Here is a 25,479-nt window from a genome sequence, read left to right on the forward strand (position 1 = left end):
GGCAAGAATACTGCAGTGACTTGCCACTTCCTTCTCCAGGGGATCCTCCTAACCCAGTAATCAAATCCCAGTCATCTGCATTGCGGGCGAGTGAGCTACCAGGGAAGCCCTCGGCAGAGTTTATCTTACATTCTGTAACTTTAATCTCCCTGTGGTTATATTGTTGTTTAGTCACTTCAGTTCAGTTCAGTTCAGTCACTCAGTTGTGTCTGACTCTTTGTGACCCCATGGGCTGCGGCATGCCAGGCCTCCCTGTCCATCACCAACTCCCAGAGTTGACTCAAACTCATGTCCATTGAGTTGGTGATGCCATCCAACCATCTTGTCCTCTGTCTTCCCCTTCTTCTTCTGCCTTCAATCTTTGCCAGCATCAGGGTCTTTTCAAATGAGCCATCTCTTCGCATGAGGTGGCCAAAGTATTTGAGTTTCAGCTTCAACATCAATACTTCCAATGAATATTCAGGACTGATTTCCTGAGATAGTGGTTGGATCTCCTTGCAGTCCAAGGGACTCTCAAGAGTCTTCTCAAAAGCATCAGTTCTTCGGTGCTCAGCTTTCTTCACAATCCAACTCTCACATCTACACATGACCACTGGAAAAACCATAGCCTTGACTAGATGGACCTTTGTTGGCAAAGTAATGTCTCTGCTTTTTAATATGTTGTCTATGTTGGTCACAACTTTTCTTCCAAGGAGTAAACATCTTTTAATTTCATGGCTGCAGTCACCATCTGCAGTGATTTTGGAGCCCCTCAAAATTAAGTCTGTCACTGTTTCCACTGTTTCCTCATCTATTTGCTATGAAGTGATGGGATCAGATGCCAGGATCTTAGTTTTCTGAATTTAAGCCATAAGCCAACACTTTCACTCTCCTCTTTCACTTTTATCAAGAGGCTCTTTAGTTCTTCTTCACTTTCTGCAATAAGGGCAGTCTGTCTGCCCTTTTCCATTAGAGGGCAGACAGACTAAAAACCATAATCACAGAAAATTAACAATCTAATTACATGGTCCACAGCCTTGTCTAACTCAATGAAACTATGAGCCACGCCATGTAGGGCCACCCAAGGTGGACGGATCATAGTAGAGAGTTTTGACAGAATGTGGTGCACTGGAGAAGGGAATGGCAAACCACTTCACTATTCCTGCCTTGAGAACCCCTTGGACAGTACGAAAAGGCAGAAAGATAAGACGCTGAAAGATGAACTCCCCAGGTTGGTAGGTGCCGATTATGCTGCTGGAGATCAGCGGAGAAATAACTCCAGAAAGAATAAAGAGATGGAGCCAAAGCAAAAACACCACCCAGTTGTGGATTTGACTGATGATGGAAGCAAGGTCTGATGCTGTAAAGAGTAATATTGCAAAGGAACCTGGAATGTTAGGTCCATGAATCAAGGCAAGTTGGAAGTGATCAATCAGGAGATGGGAAGAGTGAACATCAACATTTTAGGAATCAGCGAACTAAAATGGACTGGAAAGGGTGAATTTAACCCAGATGACCATTCTATCTACTACTCTGGGCAAGAATCTCTTAGAAGAAATGGAGTAGCCATCATAGTCAACAAAAGAGTCCAAAATGCAGTACTTGGATGCAGTCTCAAAAATGATAGAGTGATCTCTATTCATTTCCAAGGCAAACCATTCAATATCATGGTAATCCAAGTCTATGCCCTGACCAGAAATGCTGAAGAAACTGAAGTTGAACAGTTTTATGAAGACCTACAAGACCTTCTAGAATTAACAATAAAAAAAAAAGATGTCCTTTTCATTATAGGGGACTAGAAAGCAAAAGAAGAAAGTCAAGAAACACCTGGAGTAACAGGCAAATTTGGCCTTGGAGTACAGAATGAAGCAGGGCAAAGGCTAATAGAGCTCTGCCAAGAGAATGCACAGGTCATGGTAAGCACCCTCTTCCAACTACACAAGAGAAGACTCTATACATGGACATCACCAGAGGTCAACACTGAAATCAGATTGATTATATTCTTCATAGCCTAAGATTAAGAAGCTCTATACAGTCTAGGAGACTGTTTTTACTCTCTACTAAAAACAAGACTAGGAGCTGACTGTGGCTCAGATCATCAACTCCTTATTGCCAAATTCAGACCTCAATTGAAGAAAGTGGGGAAAACCACTAGACCATTCAGGTACAATCCCTAAAGAATATATAGTGGAAGTGAGAAATAGATTTAAAGGACTAGATCTGATACACAGAATGCCTGATGAACTATGGACAGAGGTTCATGACATTGTACAGGAGACAGGGAGCAAGACCATCCCAAGAAAAAGAAATGCAGAAAAGGAAAATGACTGAGGAGGCCTTAGAAATAGCTGTGAAAAGAAGAGAAGTGAAAAGCAAAGGAGAAAAGGAAAGATATTCCCATTTGAATGCAGAGTTCCAAAGAATAGCAAGAAGAGATAAGAAAGCCTTCCTCAGCGATCAGTGCAAAGAAATAGAGGAAAACAACAGAATGGGAAAGACTAGAGATCTCTTCAAGAAAATTAGAGATACCAAGGGAACATTTCATGCAAAGATGGGCTCAATAAAGGACAGAATTGGTATGGACTTAAGAGAAACAGAAGATATTAAGAAGAAGTGGCAAGAATACACAGAACTATACAAAAAAGATCTTCATGATCCAGATAATCATGATGGTGTGATCACTCACCTAGAGCCAGGCATCCTGGAATGTGAAGTCAAGTGGGCCTTAGAAAGCATCACTATGAACAAAGCTAGTGGAGGTGATGGAATTCCAGTGGAGCTATTTCAAATCCTGAAAAATGATGCTGTGAAAGTGCTACACTCAATATGCCAGCAAATTTGGAAAACTCAGCAGTGGCCACAGGACTGGAAAAGGTTAGTTTTCATTCCAATCCCTAAGACAGACAATGCAAAAGAATGCTCAAACTACCACACAATTGCACTCATCTCACATGCTAGTAAAGTAATGCTCAAAATTCTCCAAGCCAGGCTTCAACAATATATGAACCATGAACTTCCAGATGTTCAAGCTGGTTTTAGAAAAGGCAGAGGAGCCAGAGATCAAATTGCTAACATCTTTTGGATCATCAAAAAAGCAAGAGAGTTCCAGAAAAACATCTATTTCTGCTTTATTGACTATGCCAAAGCCTTTGACAGTGTGGATCACAATAAACTTTGGAAAATTCTGAAAGAGATGGGAATATCAGACTACCTGACCTGCCTCTTGAGAAATCTGTATGAAGGTCAGGAAACAACAGTTAGGACTGGACATGGAACAACAGACTGGTTCCAAATAGGAAAAGGAGTGTGTCAAGGTTGTATATTGTCACCCTGCTTATTTAACCTATATGCAGATTACCTCATGAGACACACTGGGCTGGAGGAAGCACAAGCCGAAATCAAGATTGCTGGGAGAAATAACAATAATCTCAGATATGCAGATGACACCACCCTTATGGCCAAAAGTGAAGAAGAACTAAAAAGCCTCTTGATGAAAGTGAAAGAGGAGAGTGAAAAAGTTCAGTCACTAAGTCATGTCTATTCTTTTGTGACCCCAGGGACTATAGCCTGCCAGGCTCTTCTGTCCATGGAATTTCCCAGGTAGAATACTAGAGTGGATTGCTATTTCCATCTCCAGAGGAGCTTCCTCACCCAGGGATAAAACCCACATCTCCTTCATTGACAGATGGACTCTCTACCACTGAGCCACTGGGAAGCCCTGTGATGACACTGGACTGGTCCAAATCAACCAGGATTATCTCTCCATCTCAAAGGCCTTAATTTTACATTTTCCAAGAATTAGCACATGGATATCTTTGAAGACAATTATTCTTCCTAACACAGTTCAGTTCAGTTCAGTCTCTCAGTCGTATCCGACTCTTTGCGACGCCATGAATCGCAGCACGCCAGGCCTCCCTGTCCATCACAGATTCCGGGAGTTCACTCAAACTCATGTTCATCGAGTCAGTGATGCCATCCAGCCATCTCATCCTCTGTCGTCACCTTCTCCTCCTGCCCCCAATCCCTCCCAGCATCAGTCTTTTCTGATGAGTCAACGCTTTGCATGAGGTGGCCAAAGTACTGGAGTTTCAGCTTTAGCATCATTCCTTCCAAAGAAATCCCAGGGCTGATCTCCTTCAGAATGGACTGGTTGGATCTCCTTGCAGTCCAAGGGACCTCAAGAGTCTTCTCCAACACCACAGTTCAAAAGCATCAATTCTTCAGCGCTCAGCCTTCTTCACAGTCCAACTCTCACATCCATACATGACCACAGGAAAACCATAGCGTTGACTAGACGGACCTTAGTTGGCAAAGTAATGTCTGTGCTTTTGAATATGCTATGTAGGGTGGTCATAACTTTTCTTCCAAGGAGTAAGCATCTTTTCATTTCATGGCTGCAATTACCATCTGCAGTGGTTTTGGAGCCCCCCAAAATGAAGTCTGACATTGTTTCCACTGTTTCCCCATCTATTTTCCATGAAGTGATGGGACCAGATGCCATGATCTTCGTTTTCTGAATGTTGAGCTTTAAGCCAACTTTTTCACTCTCTTCTTTCACTTTCATCAAGAGGCTTTTTAGTTCTTCTTCACTTTCTTCCATAAGGATGGTGTCATCTGCATATCTGAGGTTATTGATATTTCTCCCGGCAATCTTGATTCCAGCTTGTGCTTCTTCCAGTCCAGCGTTTCTCATGATGTACTCTGCATAGAAGTTAAATAAGCAGGATGACAATATACAGCCTTGATGTAGTCCTTTTCCTGTTTGAAACCAGTCTCTTGTTCCATGTCCAGTCTTAACAGTTGCTTCTTGACCTGCATACAGATTTCTCAAGAGGCAATTCAGGTGGTCTGGTATTCCCATCTCTTTCAGAATTTTCCACAATTTAGGCTTTGGCATAGTCAATAAAGCAGAAATAGATGTTTTTCTGGAACTCTCTTGCTTTTTCCATGATCCAGCAGATGTTGGCAATTTGATCTCTGGTTCCTCTGCCTTTTTCTAAAACCAGCTTCAACATCAGGAAGTTCATGGTTCATGTATTGCTGAAGTCTGGCTTGGAGAATGTTGAGCATTACTTTATTAGCATGTAAGATGAGTGCAATTGTGCAGTAGTTTGAGCATTTTTGGCATTGCCTTTCTTAATGCAACCATTTTTCTGAGGACTGAGACAAAACAAAATCCCTTCCCTAGAAGAGATTACAGTTGAGGAAATACTGAAACAGAAAAGGGAAATCCAAAAAAAAATGTGTTTTATAAGATAAGGACGAATAGTTAACAGCACTATGGGGAGCCTGCCTGACGTTGAGGGTGAGCTAGAGAAAATTTGGTTAGAAAATTAGAATTGTTCTTGACATAGTCCTATGACTCTGTTACTTTTCCTACAGGTTTTGAGACTCTGGGATATTCAGCATCAACTGTCCATCCAGAGGATCTCTTGCTTTTTCCCCAAGAGTCAGGACTTCAGGTGTCTCTTCCACTTTGATGAAGCCCATGGACGACTCTTCATCTCGTTCAATAACCAGCTAGCTTTGCTGGCAATGAAAAGTGAAGCCGGCAAGAGGGTGACAAGCCACAAGAAGGCAGTCACTTGTGTACTTTACAATTCAGTCTTGAAGCAGGTAATGATGCTTTTCTGTCACTCTCCTAACATGTGCCCACATTCAATTCCTTAATTCAATCTGGGGACAAATATAGAAAAGGAAAGGTGGGAAAGAAATTATTTAAGCTGTGTGCTTTCCTGCAATAATGTGTATTCGGGTGGATTTGGAGAGTAATTTCATTTTCAACCAGCGACCGCAGCAGCACTGATAGAGTTACTCAGAGGAAGTATTCCAGCTAAAGCAAACACAACATGGAATGTAATTGAACTTATCTTTGTTACCCACTAGTTTGGCTCTTGATGCCAAATGCAAGTGAACCTGGCTGTAAAATTCCCTTTTACGCACACCATCACCATCCCCCTGCATCCCTGTGGAAAGATCTGAAATATGCATGAAATGTAATTAGCAAAGATCCATTTTGCCGGCACAGTTTCGGCGAGTGGCTCGCTGTGGCAGGCCCAGAATGTATTCATAATAAAATGATTCTGTTAAATGTGCTGCCACTTGGTATGCAGCTCGAGTGTTGTTTGTCTCCCCACCACGTTAATGACGCTTTGCAGCCTTTGCTTATGGGAGCACTCCCTGCATATCAATGAGAAAATGGGCTGCTCTGGAGTGGAGACGCCACAGGGACCACAGCCCTTCTTAGAGGACAGGGAGGGCCAGCCTGTGGGTATCGTGGAGGGAGTGGAGCAATCCTTTTCATTGCCCTTGGAGCTTAGTTTGTGGCCATGATCACCCCAGGCCTTACAGTCACCGAACAGCAGGAGCCAAGCCGACAGCCAGTATCCAGCTTATGGCTGATTAAACAATAACTCCAGCCCATTCTACTTTCCTTTCTGCAGAAGCTTCTGCATCCACGCAGAAATGAGTAGTTCAGATGGTGTGCAACAGGAGGAAAGGCCTTTGTTAGTAATGAGTAGTGTGTCATGTCACTGCTTCAAATACTGTGCTGGTTATTCTAGGAGATGAAAGTCCTTTACTAAACAATCCATTTCGAATTCCATCTGGGGGGGGAAACATTCCCTAGTAAATGTTTTACTGAACTGTATGAAGGCAGCCAGTTAATTTGGCTCCCTGGTGGCCACTGAGAGATATATTTCTCTCCAGAAGAATGTTCTGCTAATTGAGATTTGCAGAGTTAAAGTGCTGAGTTTATGTGTAGATGTTATGATCATATATTGCCTGACCGTAAGATGAGCCATTTTCCATGAGGAATTCAGGTCTGGAAAAGAAAGTCAGGAATCTTCCATTTGGAATATGAAGATAAAGCCAAAATAACACAAGGATATGCCAGTTATAGGCAACAACAGAATATGCACATGTGGAATATTACATGCAAAGAATCTCTGTACAAATGAGTTGGATATTGATGCCTCTTTTATTTCTGAGGTCAAAAGTATAAATAATTAAATGCAATGTTAAAGTGTGTATAAAGTATGTAGAGCTGTGTATTATACAGAAATGTTTCCTATTATCAGCTAAACTATGGAGAAACACTTTAACATTGTGTAACATTTATAATTGCAAAAAATATATATTGCAGTCAAGTACAAAGGAAACAATATCACCCACAGACCCATCAGCCAGTGATAACTGATCATTTCAAAGTAGTTAGATAAAACAAATGAAACTGTTTTGAACAAGTGTCAGGTGCCAGGAATGAGGATTCAAAGATTCACATACCACAAAGTTTCTTCACCCCCAGTGTTCAAGGAGATTCAGGTACAGAGAATCTTTCCAGAGCTCACTGCTGGGCAGGTGCTCATTACAAGGATTGTGGGGTGATATCAGGGGACCAGACACATGACTCACTCACAAAGAAACAATGGAGTAGAGCAAAATGAAGAGAGGAAAAATCAAAGTGCTATCCTTGGAAAGAGGACCTTTCTGCCTGGGGCTGGGTGGGTGACAGTTTAGCAGAGCCCTGAAATCTCCAGTGGGAACCTCTGAAAGGAGAGAATGAAGTAGCTCCAGACAGATGGTACAACATGGCCACCTGTTTAAGAACAAACAATGCATTTTTTTTCAGGGAGAGGGTTTATTCTGGAGTGACTAGTTTGTGGGTACTTAGCAAATATTGGGAGACTTGAGACAGTGGGGGGAGCTTAGAGTCAGATTGTGAATGCCATTCACTCAATGAACCAAGATCTAGTCTTTGAAAAATATAGACTTGAGGTTAGAACAGCAATTCTTACAGTGTGATCTCAGATCTCTGGGGAAGTCAGACCCTTTCAAAGGATCAAAACTATTTTCATCATAACATTAATCTGTTGTCCACTTTTTTCCACTCTCATTGTTTCGTGAGTGTACAGTTGTGTTTCCTAGAGGCTATGTGATGACTGATGGCACAATGCACTTTTGTATTTATGTGTTTTAACAATTTCTTTTTTTTTAATTTTTATTTTTACTTTATTTTACTCTACAATCTCAGTTTAAATTTCTAATATGGTAAATGCATGGGTTTCTCTGTTTTTGTCTTTATCTCTATCTCTGTCTCCCAGATAAATAGAAGCTATTTGGATTCTTCAGTACTTTTTAATAGTGTAAAATAAAAAGATCGAAGTTTTGAGAACACAGAGAGAAAAGAGAGTTCAAATGTTTGGCAGACTACGTCCTGTGTCTAAGCTTCGGTTTATTGATTTTCAAAAGTGTGTGTGTCTGTGTATTGGGGGGCAGGCATAGACATGATATGGTAGCAATGGCTGTCTGCAGCATCACCTTGCTGCGTCCTGCTTCTCAGAGGTAGTTCTTCCTCCCAGGCAGTCAGCCCAGGCAAGTCTCCCAGGTTCCCCCATACCTCTCAGGTTGAAGGGTGATGCTTTTAATACACCTCTTCCTTATTTGCATCTTGATATTTCTTACTCGTTATTTTACCCATGTAACATATGAAAGCAGAAGTTGAAAAGAGTTAGAAAGGCAGAGGGATCCCTGAATAGGGCTTTGCCTCTGGCCCCGTGAGATGAGGAAGTGGTTTTTCCTGCCCCTCTTCTCTGCCACTGCAGTTCTTGCTGCTTAACATTCAGTTCTTGCTGCTTAACATTCAGTTCTGGGACTCCTCTCTGGTCCTCTCTGCATCTGACGTCTCCAGGAACATCTGCCACACCTCTCTCCCTTGCATTTCTAGTTGTTTTCCAACTAAACAGTTATCTAAATTCTCACTTTCTCTCCTCCCATGTTTGATAAAAGGGGAAGATTCTTGTCTTTCACTTTCATATTTTCCTACAACTCCCAACACTCTTCTGAACAGCAATGAATGGTCAATTCTAGATTTCGTCGATTGTTGCTATTTCTAAATCTAAGTTCAAAAGGAACCCATGCTTTTTCAGTCTGCTGGTGCTCTTAGGTTATTTGGTTTGGTGTTTTATTGAAAGACTTTCCCTTTATCTGAATCGAATGAAAACATGACAACATGTTGTCATTTCAGCACTTTGCTACACCTTATTATTATTTCATTCTATTTGGTCATCAATGAGAACTTCCCATTATTCCTATTTGAAAGTGACATGGCATATTTCTGTGACTCATCTTCCTGCCTTTTGGTACCTTCACATCCTAATCTAAGAAAGTGATGTTAAGCCACGCAGAGACTTTGAAAACAGACTGTGAGCTTTATTTCACTCAGCAAAGCTTACCCTCTCAGCTAGTGGCAGAATAAGTTGGGACAGGATGAGGGAGTCCTTGGAATGCACAATTTTGAAAGAATCAAAGTCACACAATATCCTGGAGATAGTTCTCATGAATTGTCTTTGCATAGAATTCTTCAGTGAAGCTTTTCTTAAAAACCCATGATTGTTGGGGAACTTTAAAAATATGTTTGTAGATATCATATAAACTGAAAAAGAGAAAATTTCTGACTTATCCTAATGATGTGCTTTTGTAAAACAGGTGATGTTTCAGTGCGTTTTGCATCTAGACATAGTTAGGCTAAATGCAAATAGGCATTATAAAATCTTAACAGTGATATTCACTATTTTTCCCATTGAAATAATTTACTTTTTGTAAAACAATACTTGCTTATTACAAGAAATTACAATAATGCTGTAGAGGTCAAATAAGGAACTAAATATTGCTGAAATATCATCAACATCTTCTAAATACCTCTCTGTGCATAGACTAGTTCACCTGAATATGGTTCTATAACCTACATTTTACTCTATGACATATTGGAATTAATTCCTTGTTTCTAATGTAGATCTCCTCCATCATTTTTAACAAGCAGCGCAGAGTCCCACTGTATGTGTATCATAATTTACTGATCCATTTGCCTTGATGAGCATTTTGCTGTTATGAATTTCCTTATGCATAAATTTATTCACACTCATGACTTTCTCTCTCTAAGGCAAAATCTTAAGAATGAATTTCAAAGTTAAAATATATGTATATGAGATAATTTAGTACATAAATTGCTTCCTGAATCTTACTATGTTACCCAATCTTTAAGAGTAAACACATTAATCATATAAAGAGACATGTCAGACAGCGACTGCCTGGCAGCCTCTGGCAGGACTCCTGTGATCTCTGATATTATTTCTGTTATTCACCATGGGATGTTGTCTTTGAAAATTTGAAGACTAGACCTTCTTTACCTAGAGTCGTGTTTGTTTCTTGAGGACCAACTTTTACAAGAAACATGATGTCAATCATTCATTTAAAATGGGGTTAGGGGATAATTTTTTAGTGGCAGTGCGTCTCCTGTCCTCTTTTCTGCACACGATTTTGGGGGAATTGTGATGTTTGAGAGTCTAACCAATTCAATACATAGTTCCTTTGGGAACTGTAAAATCTGAGTAGAGGGAAGTGGACAAGCTTGAGGGAAATTTATCTCCACTTTACAAGACATTATGCCTCTTTAGTGCTTGTATTCAGGGCGAAATCAATGAGTTTCTCCTTTGAACAGAATTAGATGAAGATGGATGAAAGCTTTCTCCTTGCCTGCTTACTGCTGGGCTTCAAGTGACCTGTGTTAATGTGGCTTTTCTTCACTGGTCAGATTAAGGCTGTACTTGGTTACATGTCGATACTGAGGCTATGAGCTCTGGTCACTTGCTGAAGACATAGGAAATGCCTTAGTCTTAAGGGTAGATCAAGGAACTCCCCTGGAGTTCCAGCGGCTAAGACTTCATGCTTCCGCTGTAGGGGACCCAGGTTCAATCCCTGGTTGGGGAACTAATATTCTGCTTGCCAACATATATACACACTTACATGTATGTGTATGTGTATATAAATAGGTGTTTATTTAAAAGTGATGGCTTGGAAGGAATACCACATTTCAGTGTTACAAAACTAAAAAAGACAAAGGGTATACAGTAAAAATTTCCTTTTATCACTGTTTCTACCTGCCAGGTTCCTTTGCTGGAAGCAACTAGTTCATGAGATCCATGAGCACCCTTTAAGGGCTGTTGTATTCAAACACAAGTATATATGTATTTTTTGTCACAAATATGTATACTCACTTTAAAATAGATGTGTATAATAATTCTTAATATTTAAGAATATTAATTATGTGGTTTTACACAAACAGTAGTATGTTATATGCACAGCAACACTGCTCTGTACATTGATTTTCCACCCAACAATACAGCCTAATGATCATTTTATTTATCTCATTACCCAGAATATCCTCTTTCTTTTTGACAGCTGCATAGTATTCTGTTTAACGGGTATGCCAAATTTTATTAATCAGTTTTTATGGACATTTAGATTGCTTCCGGTATTTTTGTTATACAGATAATATAGTAATTTGAATGCACAAATTTTGGCGCTAGTGAGGAAACATCTGTAAGATAAATTCCTAGAACTAGAATTAGTGGGTCATAGACTGTGTGGATCACAATAAACTGTGAAAAATTCTGAGAGAGACGGGAATACCAGACCACCTGACCTGCCTCTTGAGAAAACTATATGCAGGTCAGGAAGCAACAGTTAGAACTGGACATGGAACAATAGTCTGGTTCCAAATAGGAAAAGGAGCATGTCAAGGCTGTATATTGTCCCCGTGCTTATTTAACTTATATGCAGAGTACATCATGAGAAACATTGGGTTGGAAGAAGCACAATCTGGAATCAAGATTGCTGGGAGAAATAGCAATAACCTCAGATATGCAGATGACATCACCCTTATGGCAGAAAGTGAAGAGGAACTAAAAAGCCTCTTGATGAAAGTGAAAGAGGAGAGTGAAAAAGGTGGCTTAAAGCGCAACGTTCAGAAAACAAAGATCATGGCATCTGGTCTCATCACTTCATGGAAATAGATGGGGAAACAGTGGAGACAGTGTCAGACTTTATTCTTTTGGGCTCCAAAATCACTGTAGATGGTGATTGCAGCCGTCAAATTAAAAGACGCTTACTCCTTGGAAGAAAAGTTATGACCACCCTACATAGCATATTGAAAAGCAGAGACGTTACTTTGCCAACAAAGGTCCGTTGAAGTCAAGGCTATGGTTTTTCCAGTGGTCATGTGTGGATGTGAGAGTTGGAATGTGAAGAAAGCTAAGCACTGAAGAATTGATGCTTTTGAACTGTGGTGTTGGAGAAGACTCTTGAGAGTCCCTTGGACTGCAAGGAGATCCAACCAGTCCATTCTAAAGGAGATCAGTCCTGGGTGTTCTTTGGGAGGAATGATGCTAAAGCTGAAACTCCAATACTTTGGCCACCTCATGCGAAGAGTTGACTCATTGGAAAAGACTCTGATGCTGGGAGGGATTGAGGACAGGAGGAGAAGGGGATGACAGAGGATGAGATGGCTGGATGGCATCACCGACTCGATGGACATGAGTTTGAGTGAACTCCAGGAATTGGTGATGGACAGGGAGATCTGGCGTGCTGCAATTCATGGGATCACAAAGAGTCGGACACGACTGAGTGACTGAACTGAACTGAGAGTGTTTATGTCAGTAACCTTGATAAATATTTTCAAATTTTCTGTATAAAAGCTGCATTTAAATCAACCACATGATAAGAAATGACCCTTTCCTCAGGCTCTCTCATTATCACTGATTCAGCTATTTTTTAAAAGACTTCTTTTTTAAAAAACAAGTTTTTAAAAGAACATTTTTAGGTTCACAGCAAAATTGAGATGATCTTGAAAATAGTTGGACATGACTGAAGCGACTTAGCACACACGAACTATGTTGAGTCCTCCTAACCATGAATCTGGATTATCTCTCATTTAAATAGTGTTTTATAACATTCAGCAGAGTTTTGAAGTACACCTCATATAGATCTTATACATATTTTGTTAGACTTACATGTATTTCACTTTTGTGAATGTTAATGTACATTGTACTGTGATATTATTTTTAAATTCTACTTGTTCAGTGCTGCTCTATAGGAAAATGATTGACTTTTGTGTATTAACTATGTAACCTGTAATCTTGCAGTAATTGCTTCTTAGTTCCAGGAAATGTTTTTGGTGAGTTCTTTAACATTTTCTGCACAGAAGACTGGGCTTCCCCAGTGGGTCAGTGGTAAAGAATCCACCTGCAACGTAGGAGACACGGGGTTGGATCCCTCTTTTGGGAGGATCACCTGGAGAAGGAAATGGCAGCTCACTCCAGTATTCTTGCCTGGAGAATCCCATAGATAGAGGAGCCTGGTGGGCTAAGGTCCATAGGATCACAAGAGTCAGACGCAACGGAAGCAACTGAGCATGCACGCATGTACATGGAGGATCATGTCATCTGCTTACAGAGACAGTTTTCTTTCTTTCTTCTCAGACTTTATAACTCCCCTTCTTTTTTTTTATATAACTCCCCTTCTTTTACTTTTCTTGTTGCATTATGCCAAGCTTCTGTATAATGTTGAAAAGGTATAATGAGAGCGAACATCCTTGCCTTGTACCTGATCTTAGTAAAAAAGCTGCAAAGTTCTCACTATTAAGTATAATAGTAGCTGTACGATTTTTGTAGATATTTTTTGTCAAGTGAAGGAAAGTTCCCTCTATTCTTATTTTATGAGAGTTTTTAATCATAAGTGGGTGTTAGTGCCACTTGCTATTTTTTTATCTGTTGATACAATCATGTGTTTTTTCTTCTTCGTATCAGGTCAGTTGCTCAGTTGTGTCCGACTCTTTGAGACTCCATGGACTGCAGTACACCAGACCTCCCTGTCCATCACCAACTCCTGGAGCTTGCTCAAACTCATGTCCATTGAGTCAGTGATGCCATCCAACCATCTCATCCTCTGTTGTCCCTTTCTCTACCTGCCTTCAATCTTTCACAGCATCAGGGTCTTTTCTAAGCCATCAGGTGGCCAAAATATTGGAGCTTCAGCTTCAGCATCAGTCCTTCCAGTGAATATTCAGGACTGATTTCCTTTAGGATTGACTAGTTTGATCTCCTTGCAGTCCAAAGAACTCTCAAGAGTCTTCTCCAACACCACAGTTCAAAAGCATCAATTCTTTGCTGCTCAGCTTTCTTTATGGTCCACCTCTCACATTCATATGTGACTACTTGAAAAACCATAGCTTGGCCATAGGGACTTTTGTTGGCAAAGTAATGTCTCTGCTTTTTAATATGTTGTTTAGGTTGGTCACAGCTCTTCTTCCAAAAAGCAAGCGTCTTTTAATTTTATGGCTACAGTCACCATCTGCAGTGATTTTGGAGCCCAAGAAAATAGTCTGTCACTGTATCCTTTGTTTCCCCATCTATTTGCCATGTCCTAAAAGATGATGCTGTGAAAGTATTACACTCAATATGCCAGCAAATTTGGAAAACTCAGCAGTGGCCATAGGACTGGAAACAGTCAGTTTTCCTTCCAATCCCAAAGAAAGGCAATGCCAAAGATTGCTCAAACTACCGCACAATTTCACTCATCTCACACGCTAGCAAAGTAACGCTCAAAATTCTCCAAGCCAGGCTTCAACAATATGTGGACCGTGAACTTCCAGATATTGAAGTTGGTTTTAGAAAAGGCAGAGGAACCAGAGATCAAATTGCCAACATCCTTTGAATCATTGAAAAAGCAAGAGAGGTCCAGAAAAACATCTACTTCTGTTTTCTTAGCTACACCAAAGCCTTTGACTGTGTGGAAAATTCTTGAAGAGGTGGGAATACCAGACCACCTAACCTGCCTCCTGAGAAATCTGTATGCAGGTCAGGAAGCAACAGTTAGAAGTGGACATGAAACAACAGACTTGTTCCAAATCGGGAAAGGAGTACATAAGGCTGTATATTGTCACCCTGCTTATTTTACTTATATGCAGAGTACATCATGAGAAACGCTGGACTGGAAGAAACACAAGCTGGAATCAAGATTGCCGGGAGAAATATCAGTAACCTCAGATATGCAGATGAAACCACCCTTATGGCAGAAAGTGAAGAAGAACTAAAGAGCCTCTTGAAAGAGGAGAGTGAAAGTGGAGAGTGAAAGAGTTGGTTTAAAGCTCAACATTCAGAAAACTAAGATCATGGCATCCTGTCCCATCACATTATGGCAAATGATGGGAAATAATGGGAACAGTGACTTTATATTTTTGGGCTCCAAAATCTCTGCAGATGGTGACTACAGCCATGAAATTAAAAGATGCCTACTCCAGGGAAGAAAAGCTATGACTAGCATAGACAGCATGGTGAAAAGTAGAGACATTACTTTGCCAACAAAACTCCGTCTGGTCAAGGCTATAGTTTTTCCAGTGGTCATGTATGGATGTGAAGAGTTGGACTATGAAGAAACCTGAGTGCCAAAAAATTGATGCTTTTAAACTGTGGTGTTGGAGAAGACTCTTGAGAGTCCCTTGGACTGCAAGGAGATCCAACCTGTCCATCCTAAAGGAAATCAGCCCTGAATACTCATTGGAAGGACTGATGCTAAAGCTGAAACTCCAATACTCTGGTCACCTGATGCAAAGAACTGACTCATTTGAAAATATCCCAATGGTGGGAAAGATTGAAGGCAGGAGGAGAAGGGGACGACAGAGGATGAGATGGTTGGGTGACATCACTGATTCGATGGACATGAGTTTAAGTAAGCTCTGAGGGTTGGTGATGGACAGGGAAGCCTGGTGTGATTCAGTCCATGGTTTGCAAAATGTTGGACATGACCGAGTGACCGAACTGATGGGACCAGATGCCATGATCTTTGTTCTTTGAGTGTTGAGCTTTAAGCCAGCTTTTTCACTCTCACTTTCATCAAGAGGCTCTTTAGTACCTCTTTGCTTTCTGCCGTAAGGGTGGTGTCATTTGCCTATCTGAGGTTATTGATATTTCTCCCAGCAAACTTGATTTCAGCTTGTGTTTCATCCAATCTGGCATTTTGCATGGTGTACTCTGCATGTAATTTAAATAAGTAGGATGACAATATACAGCCTTGATGTACTCCTTTCCCAATTTGGAACCAGTCTGTTATTCCATGTCCAGTTTGGTTTGCATACAGGTTTTTCAGGAGGTGGGTAAGGTAGTCTGGTATTCCCATCTCTTTAAGAATTTTCCAGTCTGTTATGATCCACACAAAGACTTTAGCGTTGTTGGTGAAGCAGATGTTTTTCTTGAATTTTCTTGCCTTTTCTATGATCCGTTTGATGTTGTCAAATTCGATTTCTGGTTCGTTTGCCTTTTCTAAATCCAGCTTGAACATCTGGAATTTTTTGGTTCACATACTGTCGAAGCTTAACTTGGAGAATTTTGAGCATTAGTTTGCTAGCATGTGAGATGAGTGCAATTGTGCAGTAGTTTGAACATTGCTTGACATTGTCCTTTTTTGGGATTAGAATGAAGACTGACCTTTTCTAGTCTTGGGCTACTGCTGAGTTTTCCAAATTTGCTGGCATGTTGAGGGCAGCCCTTTAACAGCATCACCTTTTAGGATTTGAAAAAGCTTAACTGGAACTCCATCACTTCCGTTAGCTTTGTTTGTAGTGATGCTTCCTAATGCCCACTTGAGTTCACACTTCAGGATGTCTGGCTCTAGGTGAGCGATCACACCATCCTGGTTATCTGGGTCATGAAGATCATTTTTGTATAGTTCTTCTGTGTATTCTTGCCATCTCCTCTTAATGTCTTCTGCTTCTGTCAGGTCTATACTGTTTCGGTCCTTTATTGTGCCCATGTTTGCATGAAATGTTTCTTTGGAATTTCCAATTTTTTTGAAGAGATCTCTAGTCTTTCACATTCTGTTGTCTGCCTGTATTTCTTTGCACTGATCTCTGAGGAAGGCTTTTTTATCTCTCTTTGATATTCTTTGAAACTCTGCATTCAGATGGATCTATCCTTCTTTTTCTCCTTTGCCTTTCACTTCTCTTCTTTTCTAAGCTATTTGTAAGGCTTCCTCAGACAGCCATTTTGCCTTTTTTTTTGACTTCTTTTTCTTGAGGATGGTCTGATCATAGCCTTGTATATACATTGTTACTAAACTCTGTCCTTAGTTCTTCAGTACTCTTGTCTATCAGATCTAGTCCCTTGAATGTATTTGTTACTTAGATAGCATATTCAAAAGCAGAGACATTACTTTGCCAACAAAGGTCTGTCTAGTCAAGGCTATGGTTTTTCCAGTAGTCATGTATGGATGTGAGGGTTGGACTGTGAAGAAGGCTGAACGCCAAAGAATTGATGCTTTTGAACTGTGGTGTTGGAGAAGACTTTTGAGAGTCCCTTAGACTGCAAGGAGATCCAACCAGTCTATTCTGAAGGAGATCAGCCCTGGGATTTCTTTGGAAGGAATGATGCTAAAGATGAAACTCCAGTACTTTGGCTACCTCATGCGAAGAGTTGACTCATTGGAAAAGTCTCTGATGCTGGGAGGGATTGGGGGCAGGAGGCGAAGGGGATGACAGAGGATGAGATGGCTGGGTGGCATCACTGACTCGATGGACGTGAATCTGAGTGAACTCTGGGAGTTGGTGATGGACAGGGAGGCCTGGCATGCTGCGATTCGTGGGGTCACAAAGAGTAGGACACGACTGAGCGACTGAAATGAACTGAGCTGAACTGAACTGAATAATTGTAAGGGATTTGATTTAGGTCATACCTGAATGGCCTAATGGTTTTCCCTAGTTTCTTCAATTTAAGTCTGAATTTTGCAATAAGGAGTTCATGATCTGAGCCACAGTCAGCTCCCAGTCTTGTTTTGCTGACTGTCTAGAGCTTCTCCATCTTTGGCTGCAAAGAATATAATCAATGGTGATGTCCATGTGTAGAGTTGTCTCTTGTGTTGTTGGAAGAGCGTGTTTGCTGTGACTTGTGCGTTCTCTCAGCAAAACTCTGTTAGCCTTTGCCCTGCTTCATTTTGTATTCCAAGGCCAAACTTGACTGTTACTCCAGGTATCTCTTGACTTCCTACATTTACATTCCAGTCCCGTATGATGAAAAGGACATCTGTTGTGTGTGTGTGTGTGTGTGTATGTGTGTGTTCTAGAAGGTCTTTTAGGTCTTCATAGAACCGTTCAGCTTCTTAAGCATCAGTAGTTGATGCACAGACTTGGATCACTATGATGTTGAATGGTTTACCTTTGAAACAAACAGAGATCATTTTGTCATTTTTGAGACTGCACCCACGTTTTGCATTTTGGACTCTTTTGTTGACTATGAGGGCTACTCCATTTCTTCTAAGGGGTTCTTACCCACAACAGTAGATGTAATGGTGATCTGAATTAAATTCACCTGTTCTGGTGAATGATATGATTATATTGTATTAATTTTATGATGATATTGCATTGATATGATGGTTTGTATTAATATTCAGAAGTTGAACCAATATAATGCTTCTTATGCTTTGTTGGATTTGAAATTATTTTGTTGAGTATTTTTGCCACTATGTTCATGAGGATATAGATCTATACTTTTCTCTGCTTGTATGTCTTTGTCTGATTTTGGTAATGCTGGTCTCATAAAATGAGCTTAGAAGTATTTCCTCTGCTTCTTTTCCCTCAATAAGATTGTATATAGTTGACATAATTCCTTTCTTAAATGTTTTGTAAAACTCATTAATGAATCACATCTGCTGCTTTCTGTTTTGGAAGACTATTGGCTATTGATTTAATTTCATATATATATATATATGCCTATTCAGATTCCTTCTTATGTGAGTTTGGACAGATTATGTCATTCAACAAATTAGCCCATTTCATCTAGGTTATCAGCTTTGTAAGCATAGAGTTGTTTAGCATACCTCTATAGTCCCTTTAATGTGTATGGGGTCTTGGGTGATGTTGTCTCTTTGATTTCTGATGTTGGCAATGTGCATCTTTTGTCATTTTTTTTACTTAGCCTGGATGGGATCATCAACTTTAAAATCTTTTTTCCTAAGAACAAGCTTTTGGTTTCATTAATTTTAATGATTTTTTATTTTTCATTTCATTGATTTTTATTCTAATTTTATTTTTTCTTTTCTCCTGCTTATTTATATTGTATTAACTCTTTTTTTCTCTACTCTTGTGAGGTAGAATTTTAGATGATTGATTTTAGATCTCTTTCCCCCCCTAATATATGTATGTAGTGCCATAATTTTTCTTCTAAGCACTGCTTTCTCTGACTGGGGCTGAAAAGAAAATCTCATAAATTTTGATAGGGTATATTTTCATTTTCATTTAGTTAAAAATATTTTAAAATTTCTATTGATGTTCCTTCTTTGATTCATGCTTTATTTGAAAGGTGTTGTTTAGTCGCCAAGTGTTTGGGGGTTTTCCAGTTATCCTTCTGCATACATTTTGAGTTTAATTTCATTGTGATCTGCAATCAGACCCTGTATGATTTTTATTCTTTTAAATTTGTTAAGGGGTATTTTATGACCCCAAATGTGTTTTATCTTGGTGAATTTTCCATGAGAGCTTGAGAAAAATGTGTGCTTTGCTGCTGTTGGGTGAGATAGTCCATAGATGTCAATTATATTCAGTTGATTGATGGTGGTGTTGAGTTCAAATACATCTTTACTGGTTTTCTGCCTAGAATGGTTCTTTCCACTTCTGATAGAGGGGTGCTGAAGTCTCCTACTATAACAGTGGGTTCATGTATTTCTCCTTGTAATTCTACAAGTTTTGCCTCACATAGTTTGACAAAGGTTTCAGTTATATACACGTTGGTGATCATTATGTTTTCTTGGAAAATTAACCTGCTGTATTCTTAATAACTTTCCCTGCTTTGAAGCCTGAACATGAAGTGAAAGTGTCAGTCATTCAATCATGTCCGTCTCTTTGACACCCCATGAACTCTAACCCATCGGGCTTCTCTGTCCATGGTATTTCCCAGGCAAGTATACTGGAGCGGGTTGCTGTTTCCTCTTCCAGGGCATCTTTCCAACCCAAGACTGAATCCCAGTCCGTTGCACTGCAGGCAGATTCTTTACCATCTAAGCCACCAGGGAAGCCCACTTCAGAGCCTTCAGAGGACAAAGGCTCTGAAGTCTGGTTTTTCTGAAATTAATACAGCTACTTCTACTTTATTTTGCTTAATGTGAGTATGAGATACCTTTCTTTATCCTGATCTGTAACCTCAAAGTAATACTTGTAAACTTGTGGGAGCTCCCTATGACCAGCTCCTCAGAATTTTTGACTCTCAGACTTGTCCACTTTGAGCTTCCAGCAATCCATCAGTTACGGTTCTGATTTTCCTCTCTCAGCTCCGTTCCCCAGAGAGTTTTTTGTTCATGAGTTTCTGCTCTGGTAGGTTGTGATTTTCTCAATCTGCTTGTTGGTCTCTCCAAATTGGAGAGCAATGATCTTCCCTGTGACCTCATTTCTTGGAGTGATCTAAGAAGAGTTGTTGATTTTTCAGTTTGTCCAGCTTTTTGCTCATTGTTAGGATGGAATGAAAACTTCCAAGCACGTGGCATCAGGACCTGCAAGTCCAATGCAATCTCAACTATTTTTGGAAGTACCTTTTTTTTCTCAGCAATTTTTCAGAAGGAGGGAGGTGGTGAGGTTTTAGAGTCAGAGTTTCCCGATGATTTCCACTTAGCAAGTAATTTAATTTCTTTAAGCGAACTTTTATTATCTATAAAATAAGAATTTATAATACCTCCCATGCAGATTTTCTTTAAAGGACAAAGGGTATTGTGTATAAAGATACACGGAACAAAGCAGGAGTAAAAGCTAAATAAAGACTAGCCAAAAAAAAGGGAAGTGATGCTTTTCTGACTTCATACCCTAATCCCTGTGTGTGCCTGGTCGTTTGGGGAATATTTTGAACACCTGAATAATAAGCACAGATGGGCACACCCCGTGGCCCCTCTCCTGATTTACATTCCCTAAGCCTTGCTGGCCTCCTTGCTAGTCCTTGAACATGCTAAGGACACTCTGTCTCAGGGCCTTTGCATTGCTGTTTTCTTTGCCTGGAACTCTCTTCACCCAGGTATCTGTATGGCTTCCTCCTTCACCTTAGTCATATCTTTCTTCAAATAATTCCTCAGGGAAACCTCCCTGAGCCTCCAAGTTTGTATCCACTCACAGTGATCTCTGCCTTCTTCTTGATTAGTTTTCTCCATAATGTTTTTCATTCTTAATTTTGTGTGTGTATGTGTGTGTGGGCACATGTGTGTGTATGTGTGCATGCCTTTTTTGTCTTTTAGTTGTATTGATTCCAACCTTCCTCCACTAAATATAAGGGCAGGAATTTTTCACTGTTGAATCACCAGTACCTAGATCTTGTGCCTTGCATACTGTTGTTATTGTTTAGTTACTAAGTTGCATCTGACTCTTTTGTGACCCTATAGACTGTAACCCATAGACAGAGGAGCCTGGCAGGCTACAGTCCATGGGGTCACAAGAGTAGGACACTACTTAGCGACTAAACCACCACCATCAGACAGGAATACTGGAGTGGGCTGCCATTTCCTTCTCCAGGAGATCTTCCCGACCCAGGGATCGAATCTGCATCTCCTGCATTGCAGGAAGATTCTTTACCACGGAGCCACCAGAGAAACCCTTGCATATTGTAGGGGTTCAGTAAACTCAAGGAATGAATCTAAAAAGTCCAATTATAAATTCATCTAGAAAGAGGTGATATCTGACAAATAAGATTTATAAATGGAGAATGACGTCCTTAAAATATTTGCATTCTTTGTCTGTACCAGTCCTCTGAGATATTATTATTCTCTTCACCTCACTATTTACTGAGTTGTAACTTCCAGAGATTTGATGCAAAATAGAAATAAAAGAGGTAACCTGCTTTATATTATGGGACTACAAACAGCATTGACTTAAAAAAAATAAAATTATGAACAGCAGTTCAATCAAATGTCCTGATCCCTTGGTAGGCAAGCAACATCTGCTGCTGCCGTTCTGTAGTTTTTGATTCTTCTTGCCTAGACCTACAACTTGAGATGCATATAAAATATAATAGAAGTGCTTATTGTTGTTGAAATAGCAGGAAGACATTCAGGGGGCATGGATAGCACTTCCCATCTCTTACAATTGTCTGATTGACTGTGACAGCTTCAGATGAGAGAGACAAAAAGACCTATATATTCCTAAATAGCTATTAACTCAGGCACATAAGGTGGAGCATTTCTCCATTGGAATGATTTGCTCACAAGGTCCATTTGCACTGAAGTGTAGTTATTAGGACCGTGCTATTTTCTGCTCTGCAGATGCCAAAGCTCGGTCCTCAACAGTTAATGTCTCATCTGATGAGAAGCAGTCAGGAGTAAACTGAAAACTTAAAGGGACTTGGTATCATCAAAATGTGGCATGTAAATGTGATGCCAACACTTATTCCTGGGTTTTATCACTGATAAAAACATTTTGCTATGAATACCGTCTTCACCGTCCGATAGTCAAACCTCTTTATCTGCCAAGTGATGCGAAACACACTTCTCTCTCACTAGACTTTGAAGGTCCTTTCACTTGTCTTGTTATTCTCGCATTCTGATATTGTCATAGTGAGAGTAGATTCTGGTTAATACTGGGGGTGTGTTTGTGACATAGTCAGTCCTTATATTTCAACACATGGTTTTCCTGAAGACTGCACCTTAAGGCAGATTGCCATAGAATGAAATCTGACTGGCTGTACACTGTTGTCGTTATTGATTCGGATTTCATGAGAAATTGTGAAATGAGTAGAGAAAGGTGCTGAAAAGTGATGAATGGTATTTTGGGGCTCAGCCGGTTAAGGCAGAGGAAGGGGGGTATAAAGCATCAAAAAGCGAAGGTTCCTAACTCCTGATTGAACGTCTGCATTAGATAAAAGCGGTGGGTGGATGATGAGATGCTTTGCAATGTGAATGAGGCCAGTCTTGAACAAGTAAGCACATCTTTCTTTGAACATAGTTTACTTTCTTTTTCTTTGTTTTTGTTTCTGTCAAAGAATATTTTTTAGTGAATGCTTAGTATATAATAGATCAATGAATATTTTTGAAAAAATGGTTCCCAGGTGGCTCAGTGGTATAGTATCTGCCTATCAACAGGAGATGCAGGTTTCTATCCCTGGGTTGGGACGATTCCCCTGAAGTAGGAAATGACAACCCACTCCAGTATTCTTGCCTGAGAAATCCAATGGAGAGTAGAACCTGGTGGGTTGCAGCCCATGGGGTCTCAAAAGAGTCAGATATGACTTAGTAACTAAACAACAACAAAAAATTCCATAACCTTTCTTCAAAGATCATTATCAGAAATTTCCCTTAGGGGACATCTGTATACCTAAGGCTGATTCATGTTGATATTTAACAGAAAATAACAAAATTCTATAAAGCAATTATCCATCAACTAAAAAATAAATAAATTAAGAAAAAGAATAAGGGCAATTAATTAAAATTTTTTTCACTTGTTTGGAGTATTATGTTTTCATGACTTTGTCTTTAATGAATACAATCCAAAGTCTTAAGCAATTGTGTGCAAAATCTTGTGTGATTTAATTTTAAATTTCAAGCTTCATCTAAAAAGCTGGTTTCTAAAATGTAACTGTCTGCATTCATTCTCATGGCTGGAAGAAACCAAGTCATTAAATATTTTTATTGAATTGGTTTGGATATGAAAAGTGACATGAATTCAAATAAGAGGTCAGGTTATTAAGCTTAAATAGAATAGTAATACTAGCTAACTTGTATGAAGTATTTATTGTATGATATATACTGTGCTAAGTGCTTTACAAGTATTTGCTTACTTAAACCTCTTAAAAACGATTTGAGGGATAACTATGATTCTCTCCGGTTTATAGGTGAGGAAACTGAAGCTTATAGAGATTAAGTAATGAATCCAAGTTTAGACACTGACATTTAAACTCAAACATACTGGCTCCAGGCCCAGTGCTTAACCACCGGCATATTGCACAAACCAAAGCAGATAGAAACAGTTACATGGAATGATAGCTAAAGTGTTGCATCATATTATTATGAAGATCCAGGTCATTTGACCTAGAATTACACTCTAGGCTATGGGGCAGTCTGGATGGGAAGGTAGTTTGGGGGAGAATGGATAGATGTTTATGTATGACTGTGTCTCTTCAGTATTCACCAGAAACTGACACATGATTGCTAATCAGCTAAATATCCTGATACAAAATAAGGTAAAAAAAAAAAAAAGAGTTTGTATAAATTGGGTAAGTATGGATGTTCTGTTCAGTTCAGTTCAGTTCAGTCGCTAGGTCGTGTCTGACTCTGCGACCCCATGAATCGCAGCACACCAAGCCTCCCTGTCCATCTCCAACTCCCGGAGTTCACTCAAACTCATGTCCATTGAGTTGGTGATGCTATCCAGCCATCTCATCCTCTGTCATCCCCTTCTCCTCCTGCCCCCAATCCCTCCCAGCATCAGAGTCTTTTCCAATGAGTCAACTCTTCGCATGAGGTGGCCAAACTAGTGGAGTTTCAGCTTTAGCATCAGTCCCTCCAATTAACACCCAGGGCTGATCTCCTTTAGAATGGACTGGATGGATCTCCTTGCAGTCCAGGGGACTCTCAAGAGTCTTCTCCAACACCACACTTCAAAAGCATCAATTCTTCAGCGCTCAAGTTTCTTCACAGTCCAACTCTCACATCCATACATGACCACAGGAAAAACCATAGCCTTGACTAGATGGACCTTTGTTGGAAAGTATTATCTCTGCTTTTCAATATGCTATCTAGGTTGGTCATAACTTTCCTCCCAAGGAGTAAGTGTCTTTTAATTTCATGGCTGCTATCACTCTGCAGTGATTTTGGAGCCCCCAAAAATAAAGTTTGACACTGTTTCCACTGTTTTCCCATCTATTTGCCATGAAGTGATGGGACCAGATGCCATGATCTTCGTTTTCTGATGTTGAACTTTAAGCCAACTTTTTCACTCTCCACTTTCACTTTCATCAAGAGTCTTTTTAGTTCCTCTTCACTTTCTGCCATAAGAGTGGTGTCATCTGCATATCTGAGGTTATTGCTATTTCTCCCAGCAATCTTGATTCCAGCTTGTGCTTCTTCCAGCCCAGTGTTTCTCATGATGTACTCTGCATATAAGCTAAATAAGCAGGGTGACAATATATAGCCTGGACGTACTCCTTTTCCTATTTGGATCCAGTCTGTTGTTCCATGTCCAGTTCTAACTGTTACTTCCTGACCTGCATACAGATTTCTCAAGAGGCAGGTCAGGTGGTCTGGTATTCCCATCTCTTTCAGAATTTTCCACAGTTTATTATGATCCACACAGTCAAAGGCTTTGGCACAGTCAATAAAGCAGAAACAGATGTTTTTCTGGAACCCTCTTGCTTTTTCAATCATCCAGCAGATGTTGGCAATTTGATCTCTGGTTCCTCTGCCTTTTCTAAAACCAGCTTGAACAGCTGGAAGTTCACAGTTCAAGTATTGCTGAAGCCTGGCTTGGAGAATTTTGAGCATTACTTTACTAGCATGTGAGATGAGTGCAATTGTGTGGTAGTTTGAGCATTCTTTGGCATTGCCTTTCTTTGGGATTGGAATGAAAACTTTTTCCAGTCCTGTGGCCACTGCTGAGTTTTCCAAATTTGCTGGCATATTGAGTGTAGCACTTTCACAGCATCATCTTTCAGG

At 40.0% G+C, this 25,479-nt stretch overlaps 1 protein-coding gene across 1 annotated transcript in view; it reads left to right on the plus strand.

Annotated features, from left to right (window-relative positions):
* Nucleotides 1-25,479, plus strand: part of WDR49 (WD repeat domain 49) — a 164,725-nt gene that overhangs the window by 74,955 nt on the left and 64,291 nt on the right. Inside the window, exon 7 of the mRNA XM_069595505.1 lies at nucleotides 5,362-5,595. Within this exon, the coding sequence (XP_069451606.1) occupies nucleotides 5,362-5,595 (234 nt within the window). The remainder of the gene's footprint in view (nucleotides 1-5,361; nucleotides 5,596-25,479) is intronic.

The sequence above is a fragment of the Ovis canadensis genome, chromosome 1 (genome assembly GCF_042477335.2).
Source record: "Ovis canadensis isolate MfBH-ARS-UI-01 breed Bighorn chromosome 1, ARS-UI_OviCan_v2, whole genome shotgun sequence".
Lineage (NCBI taxonomy): Eukaryota > Metazoa > Chordata > Mammalia > Artiodactyla > Bovidae > Ovis > Ovis canadensis.